The 26,535-nt window shown below is 32.6% G+C and overlaps 1 protein-coding gene across 2 annotated transcripts in view; it reads right to left on the bottom strand.

The window, feature by feature from the left end:
- LOC114326681 (ATP-binding cassette sub-family C member 4) overlaps window positions 1-26,142 on the bottom strand; it is a 111,801-nt gene extending 85,659 nt beyond the window's left edge. For both annotated transcript variants that reach the window (XM_028275089.2, XM_050650152.1), the window contains exons 1-2: window positions 25,977-26,142; window positions 20,152-20,247 (exon numbers count right to left, since the gene is read on the bottom strand). In XM_028275089.2, the coding sequence (XP_028130890.2) occupies window positions 20,152-20,234 (83 nt within the window). In that variant the 5' untranslated portion in view covers window positions 20,235-20,247; window positions 25,977-26,142. The remainder of the gene's footprint in view (window positions 1-20,151; window positions 20,248-25,976) is intronic.
- Between the last annotated feature and the right edge of the window lie 393 nt (window positions 26,143-26,535).

Below are 26,535 nucleotides of genomic sequence, written 5' to 3' on the forward strand. Positions count from 1 at the left end.
CCCCCAAACCGGAAGCTCAAAATGGTGTAACTTTTTACTGAACAATATGTGGACCATATAGAACAATTTGGTGTTGGAGGAAAACTGCTACTTTGGATGTTTAGGTTAGGCCTTTTTTTGGACCAATTATATTATACTACCTCAGTAACTTTGAAACCGTTCATTTTAGAAGGATTATGCATAGGGCTTTTTTTATTTCAAATTTAATGTAGAACATTTTTGTACAGACGGTTATTTATGCTAAATCGTATAGTTTTAGAAATATTCACGAAACACGTAAAAAACTACGAATTTACCGATTTCTCCCCCCTCACCTCCCAAACCCGACGCTTAAAATGGTGTGACTTTTTTCTGAATATTATGTGGACCATAATATAGAACTATTTGGTGTTGAAGGATAACTTTCACTTTGGATGTCTGGGTTTGGGTCTAGGTATACCATACAATTTGTTCCGATTTGATTTAAGCATAAGTAAGGCGCGTTTTTCTACAACGTTGCCTTTTATTTTGTTGGAATATTATTATTATTCCATCTCTTTTTATATTGACATAATATGCTTCTTATAGTAACGATCCTTCCTTTCTATTTTCACCTACTCATTTTTTTGCTTATCCTGCACACATTTCTGATCTCGTTACCTCATTACTCCTTGTTTTGTCTATCGCTGTCTTTGCTATTCTTCTTAGAACTCTATTTCATTTGTTTCTAAGTACTGCTGTCATGGTAATAACATAATTCTAAGGTATTTAAATTTTACTTATTACGTTTTTGCTTTTTTCCATTCGCTTTTCAATTTAAATTTTCGTCTTTTTGGTTCTTTCGATACTACAGTGGAACCTCGATAAGTCGGATTAATCGGGACTGCAGCCGATCCGGATTATCGAAAATCCGGGTTAGCCGGAGAATATCTTAAAAAGTAATCATTTATGGTATACATACTTACAGATAAACTACATTATGATTGCAGAAACATGAAATATATGCACATTAAATACATCTAAATTACGTACAGTTGTATACAGTATTGTTTATTTCTTATTATTTCCACTGTACTTAGTTTTTTTGAAGCGATATTTTCATGTTAAATTAATTAGTCTTACTCTTGAACTGATGTAATATTCTTTGTAGATAGTCTTCATTGACTGCTATAAGAACTGCATCATCCGCATAACATACTCTGTTTGATTGCATTTTATTACTTAGTATTCCTTTTATTTTTACTTGTTTTATCACCTCGTCCTATTTATACACACAAGTAAAATTATATGGAATCACCATCTATATCAAAGTAATATTTATTTCTTTTGAAAAAACTTGTTATTGTTGCGAAGAATAAAGGTTTTTATTGAAAACAAACAAATCTGTAAGACAATCAGATAGTACAGCTCGGTACGGTATAGGTTATTTGCTTGAGTTGCAAATTGAACGAAAATAAATAAACTAACTTTTACGTCCAAAAACGAAAATATGCCTCATGTGGGATTACAGAACTTACAACGGGGAAATATTATTGGTCTTGTGGAGCAAGAAATGTTCTCAGAGGGACATAGCTGTAGAGCTAGACATAACACAGTCTCTGTCCAAAACCTATGCCAGGTAACAGGAACTAGGAAATCTCAAAAATAAAGCAAGGAAAAGTCGCCAAGAATGAATAACGACTCGCTACGATCGTTTAATTGTCCAATCAGCTGGAATACACCCAAACATTTCTCACTTTTGGAAGCTACAGGTGTAACTGTTTTAGTTGAAACGATAAGAAGAAGAGTTCGTGCCAAGAAGTATACAGCAGGAGACGGTTATGGGTTCCCGAGTTATCCAGGCAGCACAAGATTGATCGCCTAAATTGGTGTCTTTACCACCAAAACTGGAACATTGGGAATTGACAAAATATGCTATTTTCAGAAAAAGTCAGGATTTGTGTAAAATCAGATGACCCACGAAATATTGTACTTAGAGGTCCAGAAAGACAAGCAAGAACGAAAACTGTCAGATCTGTTTACAAATATACAACGGGAAGTGTAATGTTCTGGAGAGGAATTGTGATCTGTAAAAAAACTTCTTTAATTTTCATACAATCAACTTTAACTGCTCAAAGGTATGTTGATAACTTGTAGCATTGATTATAAATATTCCTCTAGATAGCTCACCTCTTGGTAACCGAAAGACGTATCAACAACTAGATGGCGCTACTTGAAAACCGTATCGAGATTTCTCATTCCCTCTCTGACTTGCGAGGAGGTAGGAGTAGTGTCAGGGCCGAACTTACCCTAGAGGTGTATTATCTGTGACAAGTGTTGTGACAAGTTATAGCAAAATTAAAAAAAGGACTAACATTTTAAATAAAATGGCCTCTGTAACGCATAAGTGTGTTTACGCGGGATGTTTTGAAAGAAACGATGGAACAAATAATAATATATCTTTCTAATAATATATCTTTATCTTGTAGTTATTAATCAATGCTTGTAGTTAGGCTCTGGAGAGGTACAACTAGGATAAAATTTAATTTTCTTTTATGATAATGGACCTCCACAATACTCCACATATCATTAGAGTGACTACAGACATCATTGAAGTAGAAGGTAACCCTTGTTTGGAGTGGTCTGCTTGCTCACCCGAGCTTAGCCGTATAGAGTATTTGTGGGATATGCTTAAAAGAAAAATTAGAGCTCGCTGAGATAATTCACAAAATACCGCACGGCTAGTACAAGCTGCTCGTAAAGCATGGAGCAACCTACCACAACAGAATGTTGATAATTTAATTAGGAGCGTGCCCACGCAAACTGAAGCTTGCATAAGGACTAGAGGTGATAACACTGACTACAAAAAAATAAATAAAAACAATTTAAACATTATTCGTTTTACATTGAAATTTTGTATGCTATTGACTTTAAAACAACTACTTTCACTTTGTTTGTTAAATAGTTTATTATTTTATTTAATTGTTATGTATTTGTTATTAAATTGCTTTAAAATAAATATTGTTTGACTTCGTGTTTTCGTTTTTTTAAATTCGCACGAAATATTAATAAATATCAGATGATTCCATATAAGTTTTAGGTCTGGATCCCGCGTATGAAAAAAGTTGATTAATAGCAAGCTGAAAATTTGTTAATTCCGGAGCATGTTACGGGTGAAATAACCCCATTCCTGTCCGCTAGATCCGCCACTGTTCAGTAGTTTTCTAAAGATAAGGCGGAACTGCAGCTTTGCTGGTATTGGATAACTGCGAAACATTCATGAAAACATGATAATTGTTATATCACTCTAGCAGCACTTCTTTAGTTTCCTGAGGACTTTTCGGAGGTTTTCTGAAGACTAAAATATGATGCATCTATTTTTGACCAAGAATTCATATGCAACACGCAAATATGCGTGAGAAAAATGAGTATCTCTTCTTCCAATAATAAATATTTTCGTTCACTTGACCGTGAGTGAGTGCACTTAACATACACCGAGCACCTGAATCCAATATCTTCAGTACGCTGTAGCTCGAGAATAGTAGTTATTCAGACCCAGGTCCCATGGACTTTTTTAATCTACACACCCAGAAGTATTATTTACCAAACTTTCGTTAAATTTGACAGGGACCACTTTTCCATAAGGAGTGTTGCGGGGTCCTTTATAATAAAAAAGTTTTCCATAATATGGAAATTATGAAATTTGAATGAATCATGATTGAATCATATTATGGTTCCAACTTACAGAAACATACTTACAAACACCACCCAAAAATACTATCAACTTAGAGTAATCCAGATAAAGAACACAAAAATCAAATTGACTACATACTCATGCGGAAAAGATCGAAAACCTCAGTAATAAACCTAAAAACTATGTCTGGAGCATACTGTGGATCAGATCATAAGCTGCTAAAAATGAAAGTCACGAACTCTTACAAAAAGTTAAATATTTGGAAAGATATTATAAACTGTCTTTCGGTGCTTTTCCTAGACGAAGAGAAGGTAAATGCGTGGCCTAAGTGTCCTCTATTTTTTGCTTTCTCCTATTTTCGTCGTCTCTGTGATTATACAGGGTGTCCAGAAACTCTACCGACAAACGAATACAGGAGATTCCTCAGATAATTTTAAGACAATTTAACCCAATTCACTTAGTCCGAAAGTGCTTCCTAAGGGAGCTAGAGCTATTTGAAGATGACGTCTGGTAATTAGTTTTTCTTAAATACCTCCGGAACGCTTCCACTTAGAAAAACAAAAACTGGTATGCATATTTATCTTTCAGAGATAAATCGATTCCATCCATTGCAAATTTCTAGTACCGGTCATAGGCGTCCGTTTTGGGTAGGGCAACGGTTACTTTATCGCATAACTTTTTTGTCTTTAACTTTTAAGCATTTTTGACTCTGGATTATTAAATTGTGAGGTATTCTTGTACTAAAAGGTACTCTTGTTTTAAGCCGATAGGATACACCGTTTTCTAGAAAAATTGATTTGAAAATTTTTCGTTTTTAAATTTCAAAAAAAAATTTTCAAAAAAACTATTTAGAAAAACGAAAACTTGTACGTTCAATTATATTCCAGAGATGAATCGATTTTATTAATTGCGAATTTCTAGCATTGGTCATATGCGTCGGTTTTAGGTAGGTCAACGGTTATTTTTTATCGCATAACTTTTTTGTCTTTAATTTTTAAGCATTTTTGACACTAGATTTTTAAATTATGAGGTATTCTAGTAGTAAAGGTTCCTCTTGCTTCAAGTTGGTAAAATACACCGTTTTTTTTTTCAAATTTTTTTTCAATTTTTTTTCAAATTCAAGAGACGAAAAATTTTCAAATCGATTTTTCTAGAAAACGGTTTGTCCTACCGACTTAAATAAAGAGTACCTTTTAGTACTAGCATACCTCACAATTTAATAATCCAAAGTGAAAGATGCTTAAAATGTAAAGATAAAAAAGTTATGCGATAAAATAGCCGTTACCCTACCCAAAACGGACGCCTATGACCGGTACTATAAATTCGCAATGGATGGAATCGATTTATCTCTGGAAGATTAATATGCGTACAAAATTTTGTTCTTCTAACTAGAAGCGTTCTGGAGGTATTTAAGAAAAACTAGTTACAAGATGCCATTTTCAAAGAGCTCTAGCTCCCTTAGGAAGCATTTTTGGACTGGGTGAATTTGGTTAAATTGTCTTAAAATTGCCTGAGGAATCTCCTGTCTTCGTTTGTCGGTAGAGTTTCTGGACACCCTGTATATTGTAAAATCCGGAGATACGGGATGCAGCCAGAAAGCAGTTTATTAACGAAAAGTCTTGGATTTAAAATATTGTTTATTATATTTTTATTTCAATTATTCTAATTGTTTAAAAAGTAGTAAACTTTGTATCTAGGTCTTTTCGTTGTTTTCCTCGTAATACGAGAGATGTCGCTAGATTGCATCTCAAAAGGTGGAATCATTGTATCGCGATGGTTTCTCTTAAATAGGCAGATTGTTTATAATATTCCTTTCAGAGTTGTGACTGCATAGCTTCACTGAGGAGGCATGCATGAGGATGCTGAAATAGCTATATGAAGATGGTGGTCCAACTCTGAATCGAATATAAACAAAAACTGCCTTTATCTTTTTAAATATTTGGATCGAGAGTTCAAGCCAAAACTTTAAGCCATTCAAGACTATAATGAAGAAAAAAAAACTGATTGAGAGCTTTGCAGAAACATAATAAGCAATGTGTATCATAAAAACTCAGCTAAAGTTAATGGTAGGGGAGCCCATGCGGGGATTTTTGCAGTTACTCGAGCGCGTCAGACTATCGTATGGGGAGAAACCTGGTACCCTGCCGATGTCCCTCTACCATATATTGGCTCTAAACACAGGGGCGTTCATTAAGGGGGGACCGAAAAAAAAATTCTATCCTCAAAAAAACTCGAAATTGTCAGATTAAAATAAGGTAAGTTAAGTACATGCAAAAGAGTGTATATTTCAAAAATCTGACGATTTGAGCAGGGCGTAATTAAATAGGTGAGTCCCAAAATTTTACAAGAAAAAAGCGAATATTTCGCGAAATGAATGGCAGATCGAAACACTGACAAGTATGTGATCAATATCCTTTAAAAATCTATCGAATGATACCAAACACGACTTCCCACGGAGAGGGGTGGGGGGTAAATTTAATATTTTAAATACGAATCCCGCGATATTTCGCGAAATGAACATCAGATCGAAAAACTGTAAAATATACGTATTCAATATTTTTTAAAAATCTATCGAATGGCACCAAACATGACCTCACACGGAGGTGGGGTGGGGGGTTACTTTAAACTCTTAAATAGGAGCCCCCATTTTTTATTGCATATTTGCATTCCTTACGTAAAAACAAGTAACTTTTATTCGAAACATTTTTTCGAATTATGGATAGATGGCGTTATAATCGCAAAAAACCATTGTTGGAAATAAAAAATTAAATTAAAAAATGGGAAGCGCCTACTAAAATGGAAAACTTTACTTAACTTAACGGTCCCCATAACGCTCGAGTGACTGCACATTTAGCATACTTTGCTCCCCTACCATAAAGTAGAATATATGAGTTTAAAACAAACTAAGGAACTAGACAGGGCTGCATAATATCCCCATTATTATACAACATTATTCTGAATATATTATTATAATGAGGAAAGTACTCGACGAATGGAATGGACGAATCACAATAGGAGGTAGAAAAGTCAGTAACGTCACTTATACTAGCAGTTAATGAAGTCGAAGCAGTTAATGAAGTCGAAATAATTACCATCACAGAACGGCTAAGCCTCATAAGCAAATTATTCAAACTTCAGGTTAACACCGAGAAAACAAAAATAATGATCGTAGACAGTACAAATAATAATCTACCACACATGTAGGTTATTGGTTATGTATTTTAGAAAGGAACTACAATGTTAACGGAGTTTTATTGTTTCATATAGTCAGCGAACCTCTAAATATGAAAAAACCGCGGATTGCAACCATTTAAAGGGGTGCGTTTTTGAGAAAGGGTTGAATTGGTCCCTAGGCACAGGGCGAATTAGGGTGAGTTCTATGCACTTTTGGTACAAACACGTCTACAGGCAAATTGTTCGTGGTTAAATTTACTATCGAAATATCACATTATAAAGTAAAAAATATTTTCTTTTTACAAAAATATATTCAAAAGAAAAGCAAGAGAAAAACACGAAAGATAATAATTTTGTTTTCTGTCCCATAACTTTTTTCCACGGAGATATAGGTATAGACATTGCATCAGCGAAAAATAACATCCATCATTCCTCTTTAAAATGACGTCTGGTAGAAGTCTCTATCGTTTACAGTTTCCAAAATATGATCTTTCAAACTTCGCCACTCACAGCGAGTTTGGGCAATTTTCCTTGTTACTTCTCATACATTGTTCTGTAACTTTTTTCTACGCAGCTTTAGGTGTATGCAATGTTCCATTTAATAGGAAGAAAAGTCAATTACCTTTAAACTGGTCTATTGTAGAAGTCTGTGTGACTATCTTTAAGCAAGATATGGTTTTTTCAAAATTTTATACTTTTAATGATTTTTGATATTATTTACGATTGTTTTTAAATTTCTCATTATAACTTTTTTATTGTATATTTAGTATATACATTGTGCAATAAAAAGAAAGCATAATTTCTTTACTTTACTTGAAAATGGTGTATGGTAAAAAGTTCTAGGACTATTTTTAAGCCAGATATGCTTTTTCAAAATGTGACATATACACATGCAATAGGTCCCACTAAGTTGGAACCATATGGACAACTTTTTTATTATTAACTTTATAAAAAAAATTATTCTTTATAAAATGCTCTGTATCGTCAAAAACCCAATATGCAATCATCAAATATCAAATTTTATCAATAGTATACGAGGTATGTTAAAAATATGAATTTCGCTCAGGAGTAAAGTACCTTTATATTTCACAATATCGAAAAGTGTTATTAAGAAAGGTTATTTGGAATAAAAATTATGTAACAATATGCAATTATATTCTTCTAATTGAATAAAATTAAAATTTTTTAAATTTTTCTCAGAATACGGATACCTTTGGATATTCTACGGATATCTTGTTTAAAAATAGTCCTAGAATTTTTTGCAAAACACCATTTTAAAGTAAAGAAAATAAGCTTTTTTTATCACACAAGTATATACCTAAATGTACAAGAAAAAAATCATAATGAGAATTTTAAAAAATAATCGTAGGAAATATCAAAAATCATTAAAAGTATAAAACCTTGAAAAAGCAGAACTTGCTTAAAAACAGTCGTACAACCTTATACAGTAGACCATTATAAATGTAATTGACTTTTCTTTCTACTAAATGTACCATTGCATATACCTAGAAATGCGTAGAAAAAAGTTACAGCACAATGTTTGCGAAATAAAGAGGAAAACGCCCAAGAATGCTGTGAGCGGCGAAGTTTGAAAAATCCTATTTCGGAAACTATAAATCCTGGAGACTTCTACCAAACGTCATTTTAAAAACGAAGGATGAAGGTTATTTTTCGCTGAAGCAATGCCTATACTTATATCACTGTGGAAAAAAGTTATGGGGCAAAAATCAAAATTGCTTTCGTTCGTGTTTTTTTCTTTCTTTTCTTTTGAATATATTTTCGTAAAAAAAACATTTTTGAATTTAAAATGTGATATTTCGATAGTAAATTTAACCTGGAACAATTTTCCTGTAGACGTGTTTGTACCAAACGTGCATAGAACTCACCCTAATTCGTCCTGTGCCTAGGGACTAATTCGCTCTTTTCTCAAAAACGCACCCATTTAAATGGTAGCACTCCGCGGTTTTTTCAAATTCAGAGGTCCGTTAACCATATGAGATAATAAAATCCCGTTAACGTTGTAGTTCCTTTTAGCTCTCTTATTTTGAAGTGAATTTCGAAGTAGTAGAGAGATTTGTATACTTGGGCTCCCTTATAACCAACAATGGTGATTGCTCCTTAGAATGTGGAAAGGCCAAACAATACCAAGGAATACTACTGGCCAACGCCCTAATTTTTCCCATGGCTTCACATGCAGCTAAGACATGGACTTAAAAAATTGATAGCAGTACGATGAAAGCCTTCGAAATATGGGTCTGTATAATAAGCGTGTCCTAGACAAAACATAGAAATAGGTACCTGTCAATTCTGGAAAAGCTTTATTACCAGGACAGACTATTAAAAAAAGTAAACCAAGCATAACTAAATTACTTCAACGGTTGGGGACAATGGAACTGTTGGCAATAGAAGGCCGAAGACCAAGAGAAAGATCTCCAACAGGATAGACAGATCAAATGAAGAGCCTGGTGGGAAAATAGAGGAAGGGGGGAACCTACATTATGTCGTCCATCTGGCATATGATGGCAGCCAACGGAGACAGCAAGCTAACAATATTTAGAATGTCACCACGCCCTGACAAAAGATCAACGAATGGGGAGAGAGGATACTCTTTTAGGCCATATAGGTCAATGCTGTTTAGACAGATTATTAATGTTTTGGATAGAGAATGCTAAAGAGATTATTGAAAGTTACTATATTTTTTTTTATTAAAGAAAAATTACTAGACCTGGATCCTGCTTACGAAAAAAAGTTGATTAATAGCATGCTGAAAATTTTTTTTATAGCTTAAGGGTGTCTAGTCGGACAAACTTTGATGTATGGGAACACTGGAACAGGAGAAGTTTAAAACAGTTGTTTTTAAACCAATTGTGGAATAGCTTAAAAATTTGGAACGTCAGACTACGAAAACGTTCCATGTATTTTGTCAGACAGAACTTCCAATTGATTTGTTACCATTTCATTAAACTCTCATGCAAAAATCGGACTGGTGTTTATCACCAACTGGGCATTTTAAAGAGTGGAACACGAAGAACATGTCAAATGACAATGACAGGAATCATATTGGTTAGTAATAGCAGTCTGATTTTTGCATGAGAGTTTCATGAAAGGGTAACAAATCAATTGGATGTTCTGTCCGACAAAATACACGAGACGTTTTCGTAATCTGACGTTCCAAATTTTTAAACTCTTTCACAATTAAAACTTCCCTTGTTCCAGTGTTCCCGTACATCAAAGTTTGTCCGACTAGACACCGTTAAGCTATAAACAAATTTTCAGGTTGCTATTATCAACTTTTTTTGGTACGTGGGATCCAGGCCTATACCGCATCCATCAACAGGTTATTAGCGGAATTACTTGATAAACAAAGGTTATCAATGATTTTTAACAAATAACAAATAACTAGATTTGATACAAAATATTGTTTGACATTTGATAGTTGAATAAGTCTTTTACTGGACAGTTTTCTCCTAATAAAGCTGGTAGAGTATTTGGTAGATTGTTTATTGAACGTTCACTTTGATATTTTGGACACTCAATTAACAGATGGGTGACGGTAAAAGGCGTATAGTCCAGGGTAATAAGGTTTTTTCCGTGACACTCGAGCAGCCAGGGTACTGAAGCGTTTTTTCGACAGGTAATACCTATAAGAGCAAATTGTTACTATTTCCTGCGTAGGATCTGGCGGCCATTTTTATTTATAAACAATTAAGTGTCAAAAAATGGCATTTTCCCTTTTTTTTCAAATCAATGGAATACAGTGACACTTATGGTTTTTTTAGTACAAATATCTTTGAGATTATGGAAAAAGCTTTAAAATGATGTATTACAAAGTTTCATATGCTCATTTATTGTTAATATAATTGCGAAAAAAGGTCGGAATTGCAAAAAAAATTAATATCGCAATATCTATTGTAAAAATTAGGGTACAGCTTTGAAATTTTTGTCATATAAGGGTTCTTTGGTGCTTAATATGTGATAAAAATTTCAAAGCGATTTATTTAATTGTTTAAATTTTATTCAAATTGTTTATCCCAGAGAGCATTTTTTTTGCAATAACATAAGTCAGGAAAAAATGACGTTAGAATCATTCCACAGGTGTCAAATGAAAGAGCATGAGAGCTATATTTTCAACTTCGTTTAAAAAAAGCGAATAAAAAATGCATTTATTAGTAATAAATAAATATGCAAAAGTATCGTAAATCTTTCCTTATAAACTTTTTATTTTGTTATTTAAGAAATTATACATATTTATTACAATTTTCTATCAATTATGATATAAATAACATTACTTGGTAGTTGTGCACTTACAGTTGAGTCCGCGAGTCTTTACCCGTGCGTCATTAATACCTGGCGAGATAAAACACATACTTTTTATCTAGCATCATTCTCTTCCACGCATGAAACTCGTGACAAACCAGCTGCCGTTTGTTATTAAGTAAAAACACATGTTATTTTTATGAACCATCTAGACTCAGTGCATTGAAAAGAGATAGGTACAAAAAAAGACGATTCGGTATGTTTTTATATTTTAAGCACAATTTGTTTGACGTTTCTGCTTTGTTTACTTTTGTGGCTCTCAGTCAGTTGAATTTTTTGCGGTTTTTGTCGAAATTTTGCGTTTTGAAGTTTCTTTATATTACACAAACAGTTGTTTTCAGAACTTATTTTATATTGGGCTTTGAAATTTTAAGGTAAATAATTATATTTTGGCAATTAATATTTAAAACATACAAAGCTAACGTCATTCACACAGTAAAGAAATGATTGTGTTTAGATTTCCGTCAAAGTGAATAAAATAACAAAAATAAAATATGTTATTGAATTTTTTTATAAATTGTTTATATATTTATTAATCAATAATAATAAAAGAATTTATTAAACTACTTCAAATGTAGCTGTAATTCTGCACAAACATTTTGAAGCAAAACTTACATTTGACATTCTATATATTTGATAACGTCAAATTTTATAATAAAACCCGTAATCGGAACAGTAACCACTTTCTGTCAGTTGTTGTTGCGTGAAATAGATTTCCGACTTATTTCGTATGCTTTAAATGATGACGCACGGGTAAAGACTCGCGGACTCAACTGTAAAACAGGGTAAAAAAGTTAATTTTTTTGGTAAAAGTTATTCAAAAACTTTATAAGGAAAGATTTACGATACTTTTGCATAATTATTTATTACTAATAAATGTATTTTTTATTTGCTTTCTTTAAACCAAGTTGAAAATATAGCTCATGCTCTTTCATTTGATACTTGTGGAATGGTTCTAACGTCATTTTTTTTTGACTTATGTTATTGCAAAAAAGTGCTCTCTGGGATAAACAATTTGAATAAAATTTAAACAATTAAATGAATCGCTTTGAAATTTTTATCTCATATTAAGCACCAAAGAACCCTCATTTGACAAAAATTTCAAATCTGTACACTAATTTTTACAGCAGTTATTGCGAAAATATTTTTTTTTGCAATTCCGACTTTTTTTCGCAATTATATTAACAATAAATGAGTATATCATTCTTTGTAATATGTCATTTTAAAGCTTTTTCCATGATCTCAAAGATATTTGTACTAAAAAAATCATAAGTTCCGTTGTTTTCCATTGATTTGAAAAAAAGGGAAAAATGCCATTTTTTGGCAGTTAATTGTTTATAAATAAAAATGGCCGCCAGATCCTACGCAGGAAATAGTTACACTTTGCTCTTATAGGTATTACCTGTCGAAAAAACGCTTCAGTACCCTGGCTGCTCGAGTGTCACGAACAGGGTATATTTTTGTCTTATTACCCTGGCCTAGTACCACATAGGTCGCACATGGGACGTTTACTAGCCGAAAGTAAATATGAGTGTGTAATGTGTAATCTTGGTGTGTCCTACACGTAGACGCGTTAGAACCGTTTGAATAAACCGTGAACTAGCACTTGTTTGCCACTGTCGTGTATCTGGTGTTACCGATTTTAGTTTAGATTGCGACAAAAACCATTCGCGTTACCACTGACCGATCACTTTTTGTTTAAAAAAACGTTTTGAGATCTTTGCATACACACTCACGCACTAATTCAGATTTTGCACTTGTTGCTGCATTACGAGAACTTCTGTCTGTCTCTTCATTGCCGATAATTCCTATATGTGATGGGATCCATATAAATTTCGGAGTTGTGTTGTTCTCTTGGGCAATCTGTAGTTCAGTTTTTATTAGTTTCTCTAAAGGACTTTCAGGATACAGATGCTGCATTGCGAGAAGAGAGCTAAGCGAGTCGGTGAAAGACAGAGGTTTTGAAATATTTGAGAGGTTTGCATGTTTTAGGGCGCGATACAGAGCAAATAGTTCAGCGGTGAAAACGCTTGAACTAGGCTGTAGTTTAAATTGGAAAGTAGACGTTGGAGTTACAAATGCACAAACAATAACTTGATTGGATTTAGAGGCATCGGTGAAGATGTTTGTGCAGTTTAGGTAGTCTCATCCAAGAATCTCGTTCAGTTTGCTTTTTATAAGTAAGCTATTGGTGTATTCTGGTGAAGTTACTATATTCATGTTGTCAAGTTCAGTGATCGGAATAGAATTCGTTATAATAAAGACCATTACAAATACAGTAGAAGCCCGAAAATCCGTAGTAATTGGGGGGACAGCCTGTTCAGATTCCGAAAAGTTCGGATTATCCGAAAGTTAGCCTAACTAGTAGTTCAAAGCTTTCACTGTCGTTGATTTTGAGTCGCCAAACGTTCTCGCAAGAGTGTGGACAATATTTTTGAACTCAAGTTGACTACGAGAGAACCGAAGTAAGTGTATGCTTAATCTTTATAAGCACTATATATTAAAGTACGTATTTATTTTTAAGAAATTTTAAATACCAAAGTCCTAATAATCCTACATTGTTCAATTTTCTGGTTTTCCTCTGTATAATAAACATGTTTTTAAGTTTTTGTATTGAATTTTTTAATTTTTTTCACTTTCCGTTGGTTCGGATTTGCCGAACATTCGAATTAGCCGAACATTCGAATTAGCGGGGTTCGGATTTGCGGGGTTCTACTGTAAATAGATAGGTAATGAGCGTGAAACCAGCGATAAGTAATCAGTGCATTAGACAAACAGAGCAAATCGTGTACCTACCAGTATTTTATCATGTATTTGTGTTTTAGTTACAAATTATCATTTTATCGATAATTTTATCGTATTTTTTAAAAGTTGATATTGACGTAATCATTTAAATGAGTCGTTGAATGTATTAGTATGATGAATTTTCGACCAAGGGTACCTAACTGATAATAATAATAACACTAGGAAAAATGTGTTGTCAATTTCCACTTTGGAAATCGTTACGTCAAATTTCCGAAGTGGAAATCAAAACGTCACATAAACTTAATAACCTAATTTCATAGAAAGTTGTGGCTTATTCCTAACTAAACTAAACCAATTATAATTGAAGACCTAAGTGGAAGAAGGGGGTATGTTACAATGCCTACCTTTTGAGATATGGGCAGTTAAAGTTTTTATTCACCTACTAGGTCTGGATCCCGCATAAGAAAAAAAAGTTGATTAACAGCAAGCTGAAAATTTGTTAATAGCTTAACGGTGTCTAGTCGGACAAACTTTAATATATGGGAACACTGGAACAGGGGAAGTTTTAATGGTGGAACAGGTTAAAAATTTGGAATGTCAGACTACGAAAACGTCAGATGTATTTTGTCGGGCAGAACTTCCAACTGATTTGTTATCCTTTCATTAAACTCTCATGTAAAATCAGACTGCTATTACTAACCAACATGATTCCTGTCATTTGACATCTTCTTCGTGTTCCACTCATTAAAATGCGCAGTTGGTGATAAACATCAGTCTGATTCTTGCATGAGTGTTTAATGAAAGGGCAACGAATCAGTTGGAAGTTCTGTCCGACAAAATACATCTGACGTTTTCGTAGTCTGACGTTCCAAATTTTTAAACTGTTCCACCATTAAAACTTCCCCTGTTCCAGTGTTCTCATATATCAAAGTTTGTCCGACTAGACACCGTTAAACTATTAACAAATTTTCAGCTTATCTCACCAGGGTCAGGGATTTTTCGTTTATTATAAATTAATAAATAAAGCCAGTAGAACAGCCGGATGCCTAAACGACACAATTTGGAAAAACAAACACCTAAGATTGGAAACAAAGGCCCGAATATATAAGTCAGTTATTAGGCCAATTATGACTTACACGGCCGAAACAAGACCAGATACAAGCAAAACACGAAGACATCTGGAAACCAACGAAATGAAGATCTTAAGAAGGATTGCTGGAAAAGGACTACAGGATAGGGTAAGAAGTGAGGAAATCAGACGCATATGTGGAGTAGACAATATAAATATCTGGGTAAAGAACAGAAAAGAAGAGTGGAATGAGCACATAAGCAGGATGTCTGAATCAAGGATAGTAAGAATAGCCAGGGACAAGTCACCGTTAGGCAGGAGAAGTATAGGACGCCCAAGGAAAAGATGGAATGACAACTTAGGGGCAGAATGAAAGGCACCGTTGAAGAAAAACAGGCAGTACTGCCTATATAAAAGAAGAAGAAGAAGAATAAATGAAAATAGTTTCTGTCCTTGTGGGATCGGTACTCGCCGGAGGGACCGCAGACGTTCGGATACAATTAGCGTCTCTTTGCAAAGACAATGACGTCGACTTTGCAAAGTAACAAGACACTTACTCAACACACACACTACACATGACACTAGGTACCTAACTGCAAAGATTTACCGTACCTACCATGCCAATGGCCATTAGTTGTCGAGGCATTAGCTACATAAAAAAAATTTCAGCTTGCTTTTAATTAACTTTTTTTTCTTATGCGGGATCCAGACCTATACTTTTATCATGAAAATATTTTTTGTATTATTTGACTTTATTTATATTGCTATAAGAGTTTCTGACCAATAGAAATCTACAGAAATCTAAATTAAACTGATTATTTTTTGATGATTTTAACTTCCAATCGTATAGTAAGATATTTGATCGCGTGTTTAATTCTGTCCAATCAGATTAAAATTATACTGAGAATTATCTACTGTAGAAAATTACCGATAGAATTTTTTTAAGTAGATTGTTTCTGTTTAATGGCAACCAGTTTCCTAGTTTTGACAACTGTCACATTTAAGAAAATATCCATAATATACGTATTAAAAAATAATCTTACGAATATCACACGACACTAAGAATTAATAAGAAAATAATGCTTCATTTTTACTCAAATTTTTTGTCATTGGGCAATAGCCACTCGAGCTCTGCGGGCTCTCCTGTCTATTGCCAGACAACAAATTTTCGAAAAACTGTCGCATTATTTTCAATTTATTCTCACTCTCTTGTGATATTATACCTGATAATTTTTGATAATTTTCCGTCGTCAAGTATATTACGTCAGATGCCCTTCGCTTCGTTGTTATGGAAAAATACATTCAGTGACATTAATGACAATTAATGTTTTAAAAATTATAAAAATGATGATTTTCAACCGTAAAATATTTATAACAACTGTGTGTTTAATTGTACTAATTTGTACTTACATAAATAAATTACAATAAAATTTTGGTTTTGAACAGTTTTATTCATGAAATAATCACAACAAATTGCACTCGATCTCTAAAATCAATATAGAATTTTAGAGCTCTTGTGCAATTACTACTGATAATTTGTTTTTATTTTTAGTATTTTTTCTAAAAATAAATAAAAACTGTACATACCGCCTTTTTCCATTAATTTTAGTTTGTATTACTATTCTTTATCTGAATGGATGCAGGGTGTGTGTTGCATGAAATAATACTCTATAATCAGTTTTACAGAAATTTATGTAGTTAAACACAAAATAATCTTCTTCTTCATATGCCGTTCTCGATTATTGAGCGTTGGCTATCAAATTGGCTATAGTAATTTTGTTGATGGCAGTTCGGAAAAGAGATGCAGAGGATCTGATTCTCACAGGTTTCTAAGCCATGACGGGCTTCTTAGACCTGGCTCTTCTTCTTCCGTCTACCTTGCCTTGTATTATTAAATGGAGTATATTATACAGAGTGAGTTTTATGTATGGAAAGCCTCAATTATCTCGCAAACGGCTTGCACAATTTTTTATGGATTTTGGTGAGTAAGGGTTTTCTAATGCGGAAGATGTTATAGTGATAATTATATTGTTGTCAGATCTTCCATTTTCCTGGAAATCTAATGAACTTTCTTATTTCAAATGGAACACCCTGTACCTATATTTTTTGCGTTTTGAAGTTCTTAAGAATTGTTGATTATTTTTCGTGTTATACTCCCTATACCTAAACGCCATAATTTCGGAGTTATTGCTACATTTATTTAAAAATATTTTTAAACAAATTATAAAAAACAATTTTTTTGGCCCGGTTAGACATTATTTTAGGTTCTTTTGATCACTGGAAACAAAAAAGTACTTTTGTAATTTTTCTCTTAAGTTAATCGTTTTCGAGTTATAAACAATTTAAACCTGAAAAAAACGAAAAATGTTTCATACCTCCTTCTTCCATTCAAGAATCGTATTTTACATGTTACATACCACCTTCATCCACTAGAATGTCTCTTATTAAGCTATTTAGAGGTACAGTATAAGTGTCATATGATAGTGTAGTTACAGTATTTCTCATGATCATCTTTCAGTGCGTCACAGTTTTTTGATTTCTTTCTAACGCATTAAATTGTATGTGACAGAAAAAAAGGCACGTCGGTGATTACATTCCGTCGGTGACATTTTTATAACATTTAATCTAGTTATTCTAGTTGTCGATAGATGGCGCCATAATAAAAAAATATTTTTTTTTGATTAGATAATAATATTACAAATATAATCTGTATAATTTATAAGACTATACAAATCAAAGAAAATACCATTTTATAAATGCAAGAAACACTTTTGATTTGTTTTTATTCCAAATTGAAAATAAAATGTGACAACTGTCAGATTTAACTAAAATGTCATGTTAGAATAAATGTCATAAATGTGTATTATCACCGACTTACCCTTTTTCCTATCATTTGTTACGCACTGAAAAATGATCATGAGAAATACTCTACATACCACCAGAGGCGTCATTTGAAATTTTGATTGGGGGGGGGGGGCAAGCATTATATATACAATACATTATACAATACTATAGTAATAAAATTGATGTATTTTTTGTAAATTTCAGTCATTTTTAGGGCCGGGGGGGGGGGGGGGTAAAAGCCCTCCCTGACCCTGTCAAATGACGCCCCTGCATACCACCTTCATTCACTAGAAAACTCAAAATTTTAGAAAATGTGACATGCCCCCTTCTTCCGCTTAGGTCTTCAATTGTTCCCAAGGCTAATCTGACCAAAGATGGGGTTTTAATCGAACAAGCGCAAATAACACACAAAAAAATAAAAATGGAATTTACGAAAAATTTGTTGAAGGAATAAAATGATTTCCTATTTAAAATCAGCAACCTCGAATTTGTAAGGAGAAAGTAGTGTGAGTAAAAATGGAACAAATTTTCTGTTCGATAGCGCAATCTTTACACTGCAGGGGTGGGCAAATACTTTTAAGCGCGGGCCAAAATGAAATTTTTAAAATGTCTCCCGGGCCAGAGGACTATACCCAGTATGTACGCTAATGTTTTTGGTGGAGGTTTTTCTCTGCCCAAGAAATTTTTTTGACAAAAATAGTATCATTTTAAAGTATTTGGAGAAAGACATTTGACTGTTAATAATAATAAAATGTCTTTTTGGTGTGTACATGCGAAAAATTTGTTCCCAGTAAAATTACGAAATTTTTAATATGGTCCATTATATTAAGCCATAACAAGGATCCAGATAAAAAATGAACTTCAGAAATTCGATCACGAATAGAGTAATCAAGAGCAGCCTTTTTGAAGATTAGGAAATTTTTGAGTAACCAAAGATTCAATCTGCAAATCTGATATCGGATGGTAAAATGTTATGTCAAGTCAACCATCATAGACGAAATTCAAAGGAGGCAACTGATCTGGTATTGTCATGTACGACGTCAATGGACGACGACAGGCTGCCAAAACAAATTTTAAAATGGACGCCAAGAAAAAGAAGGAAGAAAGGAACGCCGAAACAATTCTGGCTAGACGGCATTCAGAAGGCAATGTCGAAAAGGAACCTTCACCCTGATGAATGCAATGACGGACGAAGCTGGAAACTGGCAACCGGAAGGCGGAGAACACTATAAAAATCCGGGATAATAATCAAAATGTTATGTCTACTCTATTTTTCTTTATTGGATTGTTAATGCTGGCTTAATAAAAAAGCTGCAAACTTTTGAGATGTGGCTTTTTAAGGAAATTTTGAAAATACCATGGACCGATCATATTACGAACGAAATGAAGTTGCACAGAATGGAAAAGGAACAGAGAAATTTTGACCATCACTAAAGGAGAAAGACAGCAAAGAGAAAGGGCACATACTTAAAAATGATAACGCAAGTAAGTTGTTGTAAGTTGTTGCAGCAGCTGATTATGAAGTGTAAAATCGAAGAGAAAGGGGTCCTGGTAGACGACAAATACCCTGGCCGAAAAATATTCGCAACTGGACCGGGTTAAACACACAGACGCTTTTAAGAAAAGCAGAAGATAGATATTCATTATTTATACGAACACTAATACTGTTGATTTCAGAAAAATCGCATAAAAGAGGTTAAGAGGGTAGGCACAAAATTTCGGACCAATGCTTTTTAAATGCATTCATTTTTTCGAATCCTGAGAAAACTAATAAATATTTTTGAAAAATTACATTATTACCGAGGGCCCAAAGTCCCTTTGAATAAACAAAAAGTTTCTTTGAATGATATATTTGAAATTAAAAATCATACTAAATTTTCTCTTCTTTTTTACCTCTGTGATAAACATTGTAGAAGTTTTCAGGGACTCTGGGCCCTCAGTAATAATGTAATATTTCATTTTGCGTTTAAATTTTTCAAAAATACTTATTAGTTTTCTCAGGATTCGAAAAAATGAATGCATTTAAAAAGCATTGCGCCTACGCTCTTAAAAAATTTCTTGCGGGATTTCTCAATGGGCTCGATAAAGTAAGCAAAAGTGCCGGATCCGGCCCGCGGGCCGGCTTTTGCTCACCCCTGTTACAGTGATAGGTCCATTCAGTGAATAGTGAAATTGATAGTGATACGTAACACTGCAGCGTCTAAACTATATGAAGTTACATTTATTAATGATTTGTAAATAATAATTGACTGTTACTACATTAAATTCAAGTTAAAAAAATTTTTAGGATTCTAATTACGGTTTGTATGGTTGCAAAATTATTTCTTATTGTTCTTCGCTAATTACTTACCAGAAAAATAGTCTGGATATTGCATTTGTTCTTTCTATTGGATTCGATTTTTTCGGAGGTTGATCATTTCTTATTTCCTCCATTTTTATTGTCTACCTAAAATAAATATTAAAGTATAGGGAGTAATGATATAACAAAGAAGCTAAACATGGTGATTTCAGCACCGAAAACAAAAATAATAGTCAACAGAGACCGAACAGAACCGAATAGATGTAAAACAGAAACTGAAGGAACCAGCATTGAATATAATATGAAAATCAACTATTTGGGTATAACACTTTCCAGTTAGGGTGATGTAGAAGCAGAGGTAAAAAACAAACACAGAAATCCAATACGGCACCAGAGCGTCTAAAAATATGGAGCAACAAACACATTAGGATGGAAACTATTCCAAAAATTTACAAAGCAGCTATAAGAAATATACGGATACTTACACTGATACATGATACATCCAAAACACAAAGAATGCTAGATACAACAGAAATGCTAGATACAACAGCCCAAAAAATGTAAATACATTTTGCTAGATATCCTTAACTCAATTTGGGAAACTCAAGATTACCCAAGCAGTTGGAAGAGGTACGTAGTGGTTCCAATCCAGAAACCAAATAAAGAACCCCATTTATCAGATTCATACATAGGAATCTCACTAGCATCATGTGTTTTAAAAACTTTGGAACGCATGGTAAAAAGAAGATTAGAATCTTGGTTAGAAATTAATAAGAAGCCCCCACAGTATCAGTTTGGCTTTCGCAGGGGACACTCCACAATGGAAAATATAGGACACTTAGTAACAGATATCAACACCTCCTTTGCAAATTCTAAATCAGTAGTTGGCCTCTTTGTAGACATAGAAAGTGCCTATGACAATGTAAACCTAAAAATTTTATTTAAGCAGATGAAAAATATCGGTCTTAATATTGATTTTGCTAAACGAATTATAAAATTATACAGTAACAGAACAATTTCATTAAGAATAGGAAATAAAATAATAGGTGAAAGAAAAGTTAACATCGGTATTCCACAAGGCAGTATTTTAAGTCCCACACTATATTTGATATACACAGCCGAAATCGAAAGCAAAGTTCAAAATTATGTCAAAATATTAGAATACACAGATGATATCATAATTTACAAAGACGAATGCGAAATCCCCTTCGGAAGCAATATGGTAGAGAAAGCGTATAGTGAATAAAAAAGCTGGTGCAATTCCATAGGTTTAAATATTTCTAGTCAAAAGACAAGGCTAGTTATTTTCTCCAGAAAACGGCAGATACCGAATTCAGTAACAATCAAAGATATTACTTTTCAAGTTCAACCATCGATTAAACATCTTGGAATTATTTTAGATAGGAAGTTGCTATGGAAAGAACATATAGAACACATAGTAACAAAAACAGAAAAGGGCGTAAACGTATTAAGAGCAGTAAATGGTTGTAACTGGGGAGCAGACCCTAACATTAGCAGAACTACGGTTCTATATTCTATTCACAAGCTGCGAAATGCCACCTTCACAAACTCGACTGTATAGTAACTAAAAGTTTAAAAAAATGCATTGGAGCCATGATGAGTACATCAAATTCTAATTTAATGATTGAATGCTGCGAACCACCTCTGGAGTTAAGAAGAAAATACTTAACCGAAAAATTTCTATGGAAAATTGTTTCTGGAAACAGTAATTTAATAAAAAAAATTCATCAACTTTTTATATCAGATCTTACCAGTACATACTGGAAAAGTAAAAAATCTTTATTAATAGTAGAAGCTTACAACCAATATTTGAGTATTAAAGAATTAGTACATACTACCGATATATTACCATATTTTGAACTAAATTCAAAAGATATTATTAACATTGAACCAATTTTCTTTAGGGATTATTCTCAATTTCCTCAACTCATTCGAAACCAATTATTTGTATCAGATGTTAATGATCAAGTACTTAACAGTTATCAGTTATATACTGATGCCTCAAAAAAAGATAATAGAGTAGCGTGTGCAGTTTGGGATCCTAATATCGAATATAAAGTAACAAAAAGATTAAATGAACATTTCTCAATATACTCCGCAGAATTGACAGCTATTTTTGAGGCATTATTATATATAGAAACTAACTGCCATCAAGAAAATTTCATTATTTTTTCTGACAGCAGAAGCGCCCTAGAAAAATTAAATAAACTCCACAATAAAACCAATTTAAATTATATTGAACTAAATATATCCAAAAAAACTATGGAATTAACGAACAGTGGAAAAAGCATAAAACTAGCATGGATTAAAGCGCACTGCGGTTTGAAACATAATGAAATAGTCGACAACTTAGCAAAAGGGGCCCTAAATGTAAATTACATTAGTAATTATAAATGTACCCCATCAGATTTAAATATATTTTCAAAAAACCAAGTGAAGCAGGAATGGGAAAGTTGGTATAGTGAAAGTCACAAGGGAAAATTTTATAAAAACTTACAAAGTTCTATTCCTTCTTCTACTTGGTTCAAAGAGGGCATTTTCGGAAAAGCATTCGTCAAAACGATTTGTAGATTAAGATTTAATCATACTTTGGTTCCATCACATCTTTTTAAAATTAAATTAAGGCAAGATCCCTTATGTGATTGCGGTGAAATAGGAACAACGGAACATATGATCTTAAATTGTAACACCATACAGGATAAGGTACAACATTTAAATTATGAATTGAATAAATTCAAATGTATTAAAAATCCATACAATCTTGCCCAATTACTTATATCTAAAGATATAAAAGTATATAAAACACTGTATAAACACATTTGTAATATAGGTTTAAAATTGTAAATTATATGTATATATTTGGAAAAAAAAATAATAAAAAAATAGAATAAAAAAAATAGGAAAAAAAATAAAAAAAAATTAATAAAAAAATTAATAAAAAAATTGAAAAATAAAAAAAAATTGAAAAAAAATAATAAAAAAATAGAATTAAAAAAAATTTAATTATATCAATAGGTAGAAGTTTTCCATCCGCAAGGTTGAATTGTGGATACTTTTGGCGCCAATTGATTAAGAAAAAATATATACATAAGAAAAAATATAATATATAAAACCAAACACTTTTGTTAACCACAATAAAAAAAAAATGAAAAAGAAATTATAAAGTGCAGCAATTCATGAGCTCAAAATATAAAAATCGGTTAGGCGAATGGATCCAGTAATCCGCAGTCATTTTTTTTCAACCACACACACACACACAACAGAAATATTGACTAATCCTAAGACTAAGAAAAATCACGAGAAACACTGAGTGATCGAAAACAAAATGACGAAATCAGAACAGCATGCTAGGAAGAAGAGATAGGTGTCAGTTTTTAGATCTCTGGCGGTCATTGCATCTTCGACCTTTTCTCTCCAGGATCGTTTTAGTCTACTTCGTTTTCTTCTAGTGGGTGGAGTCCATTTTTCAGGGGGAGGCATTCCCTGAATGTGTCTATATCAGTTGAGTCTTTTGGTTTCGATCGTGTCTATTATGTCTAGATCAATTTCCATGTTTCTCCTAATATCTTCGTTTCTCACACTATTAAGTCTAGTTAGCCGGCAACATCGTCTCCAATAGTTCATTTCGATGGCCTTAATTTTTGACTTGTTTCTTTGGTTTATTTCCAAGACCTATGTGAGCTTTAAACGACAAAAAATGAACAATTTTTGGTTTTTATAAGTGACATATAAAAGCTTTTTTTTAATTTGAAGGACATATTATATTGAGTTATTACTATTAGGAAAATTTTAAGTTTCAATGGCTAACATAACATATAGTGCAGACACTATTGTAATATATGTATGTATTCTGAGTTTAACCTTGCTAGTTGATCTCTAGCAAATAACTGATAATTCTTCTTCTTCTTCTTCTTTTGGTATCATAATCCTGGATGGTTCTTTGCCTGTCTGGCTATGTCCTTCCATTCAGATCTCTCTTGTGCCCTTCTCTTCCATTGTCTTATGTTCATGGTTTTCAGGTCGTCTTCCACGTCATCCAACCATCTCGTCCTGGCCTTCCTTTTTTTCGCTTTCCTACCGGCTTTCATTGTAATGTCTTCTTTGTCGTTTTCGTATCTTCTTGTCGCTGAACATGTCCCAACCATGACATTTTTTGACTTTTCACAAACCTTACATCACACCCTTCTTTCAGTTCATTAACCTCGTCGTTTCTCCTGATTCTTCATGTGCCGTCTTCCTCTTGCACCGGGCCCTACACTTTTCTCAGTATCTTTCTCTCGAATATCCTGAGTGGGCTTCATCTTTTTCGTCATTACCCAGGTTTCTGTGATAATTATGGACTTTATATTTATGAAATGCTCTTGAGTTTTCAGAGTAATATAGATCATATAAGGCATCATTTAACAATTCTTGCTGGGGTTGTCACAGAACAAAAGAATATATTTCCTTTGCTTATGTGTTATTGATGGCTTCGTTTCTTCTGTGATATAAATCATATTTTACTTTTTTCCAAAATTTATAGGTTCATCACAATTGGAAACCTTATACTGAACAAAATATGTTTATTCCAAATAACAGGGACGTATACGAACAAGAAAGTATTCTGTATTTTAACTCTGGATGTTTAGATACCGAGGATAGAGAAGTGCTCTAATTACGAATATATAAGATATACATTTAAAAATATACAGGGTGTAACGAAAATACAGGTCATAAATTTAATCACATATTCTGGGACCAAAAATAGTTTGATTGAACCTAACTTACCTTAGTACAAATGTGCATATAAAAAAGTTACAACCCTTTAAAGTTACAAAATGAAAATCGATTTTTTCCAATATATCGAAAACTATTAAAGATTTTTTATTGAAAATGGACATATGGCATTCTTATGACAGTAGCATCTTAAGAAAAAATTATAGTTAAATTTGGACACTATAAAAATTTTATGGGGGTTTAGTTCCTTCAAACCCCCCGAACTTTTGTGTACGTTCCAATTAAATTATTATTGTAGTACCATTACTTAAACACATTATTTTTAAAACTTTTTTGGCTCTTAGTACTTTTTCGAAAAGTCAGTTTTTATCGAGATATTTTGAATATTTGTCAAATCCACCACTTATTTGTATATGGTTAAGTACGATTATGGAGACTCGGTAATAATATGAAAATTTATGTATGATTTACATTTTTAGGTATATTTTGAGCCGTATTAAAAAAGAAGCCATATCTCGATAAAAGGTACCTTCTCGAAAAAATACAAAGAGGCAAAAAAGTTTTAAAAACACTGTGTTTAACTAATGGTACTGCAGCAATATCTTAATTGGAACGTACACAAACATTTGGGGGGTTTAAAAGAACAAAACCCCCTAAAATTTTTATGTAAACATATTAAAAAATAAGCTTCAACTCGATAAAAACTACCTTATCGACAAAATGCTAGGAGGCAAAAAAGTTTTAAAAATATTAAATTTTACTAATGGTACCACAATAATAATTTAATTGAGACGTACACAAAAGTTTGGGGGGTTTAAGGGAACAAAACCCCCATAAAATTTTTATGGGGTGCACAAATGTCACTATAATTTTTCTTTAAGATGCTCCTGCTATAATAATGTCACGTATCCATTTTAAATAAAAAATCTCTAATAGTTTTCCATATATTCGAAAAAATCGATTTTCATTTTGTAACTTCAAAGGGCTATAACTTTTTTTTATGTGCATATTTATACTAAGGTAAGTTAGGTTCATTTGAACTATTTTTGGTCCCAGAATATGTGATTTAATTTATGACCTGTATTTTTGTTACACCCAACAATAAATCCAAACACATGTAGTAAAATTATATTGCTTACCGTATATTGTTGCAATCATCCAAATATTTAACGTGTGTGCACTATTCAAATTTATCATGAATGCACACCGGTTTTGGCAATTACAATGCAATATCTGATATACTGGAGGATTGAGTTATTTACATTACTTTATCACTTATATAATTTTTTTCAGTTGTGTTTCATACCTATTCTTTACTAGATTAAAGTAAATAAATATAAGTCTCAAGTCTCAAGGACTAGATACTGACTTCTAATATTAACTACTTACATAAATACCTTAATTACACAAGAGCATCTAAATGTTTTTCTGAATTCAAATGTTCAAATTATATATATATATATATATATATATATATATATATATATATATATTGTTATATTTCTATTTGATATGAAAATTAAATTTTAATAATTATAAACAAAATTCAATTTAATATAAAATATTTTCAATTTTCTCAACCACGGGCATATAAATTTAGAACAACCTGTATACAACAAATTGTTATATTTAATTTTAAGAAGTGATTAAAAGAAACTCGGGACAATGCGCTTAGAAAAAACAAAGTGAATGGCGCGT

The sequence above is a fragment of the Diabrotica virgifera genome, chromosome 5 (assembly GCF_917563875.1).
Source record: "Diabrotica virgifera virgifera chromosome 5, PGI_DIABVI_V3a".
Classification (NCBI taxonomy): domain Eukaryota; kingdom Metazoa; phylum Arthropoda; class Insecta; order Coleoptera; family Chrysomelidae; genus Diabrotica; species Diabrotica virgifera.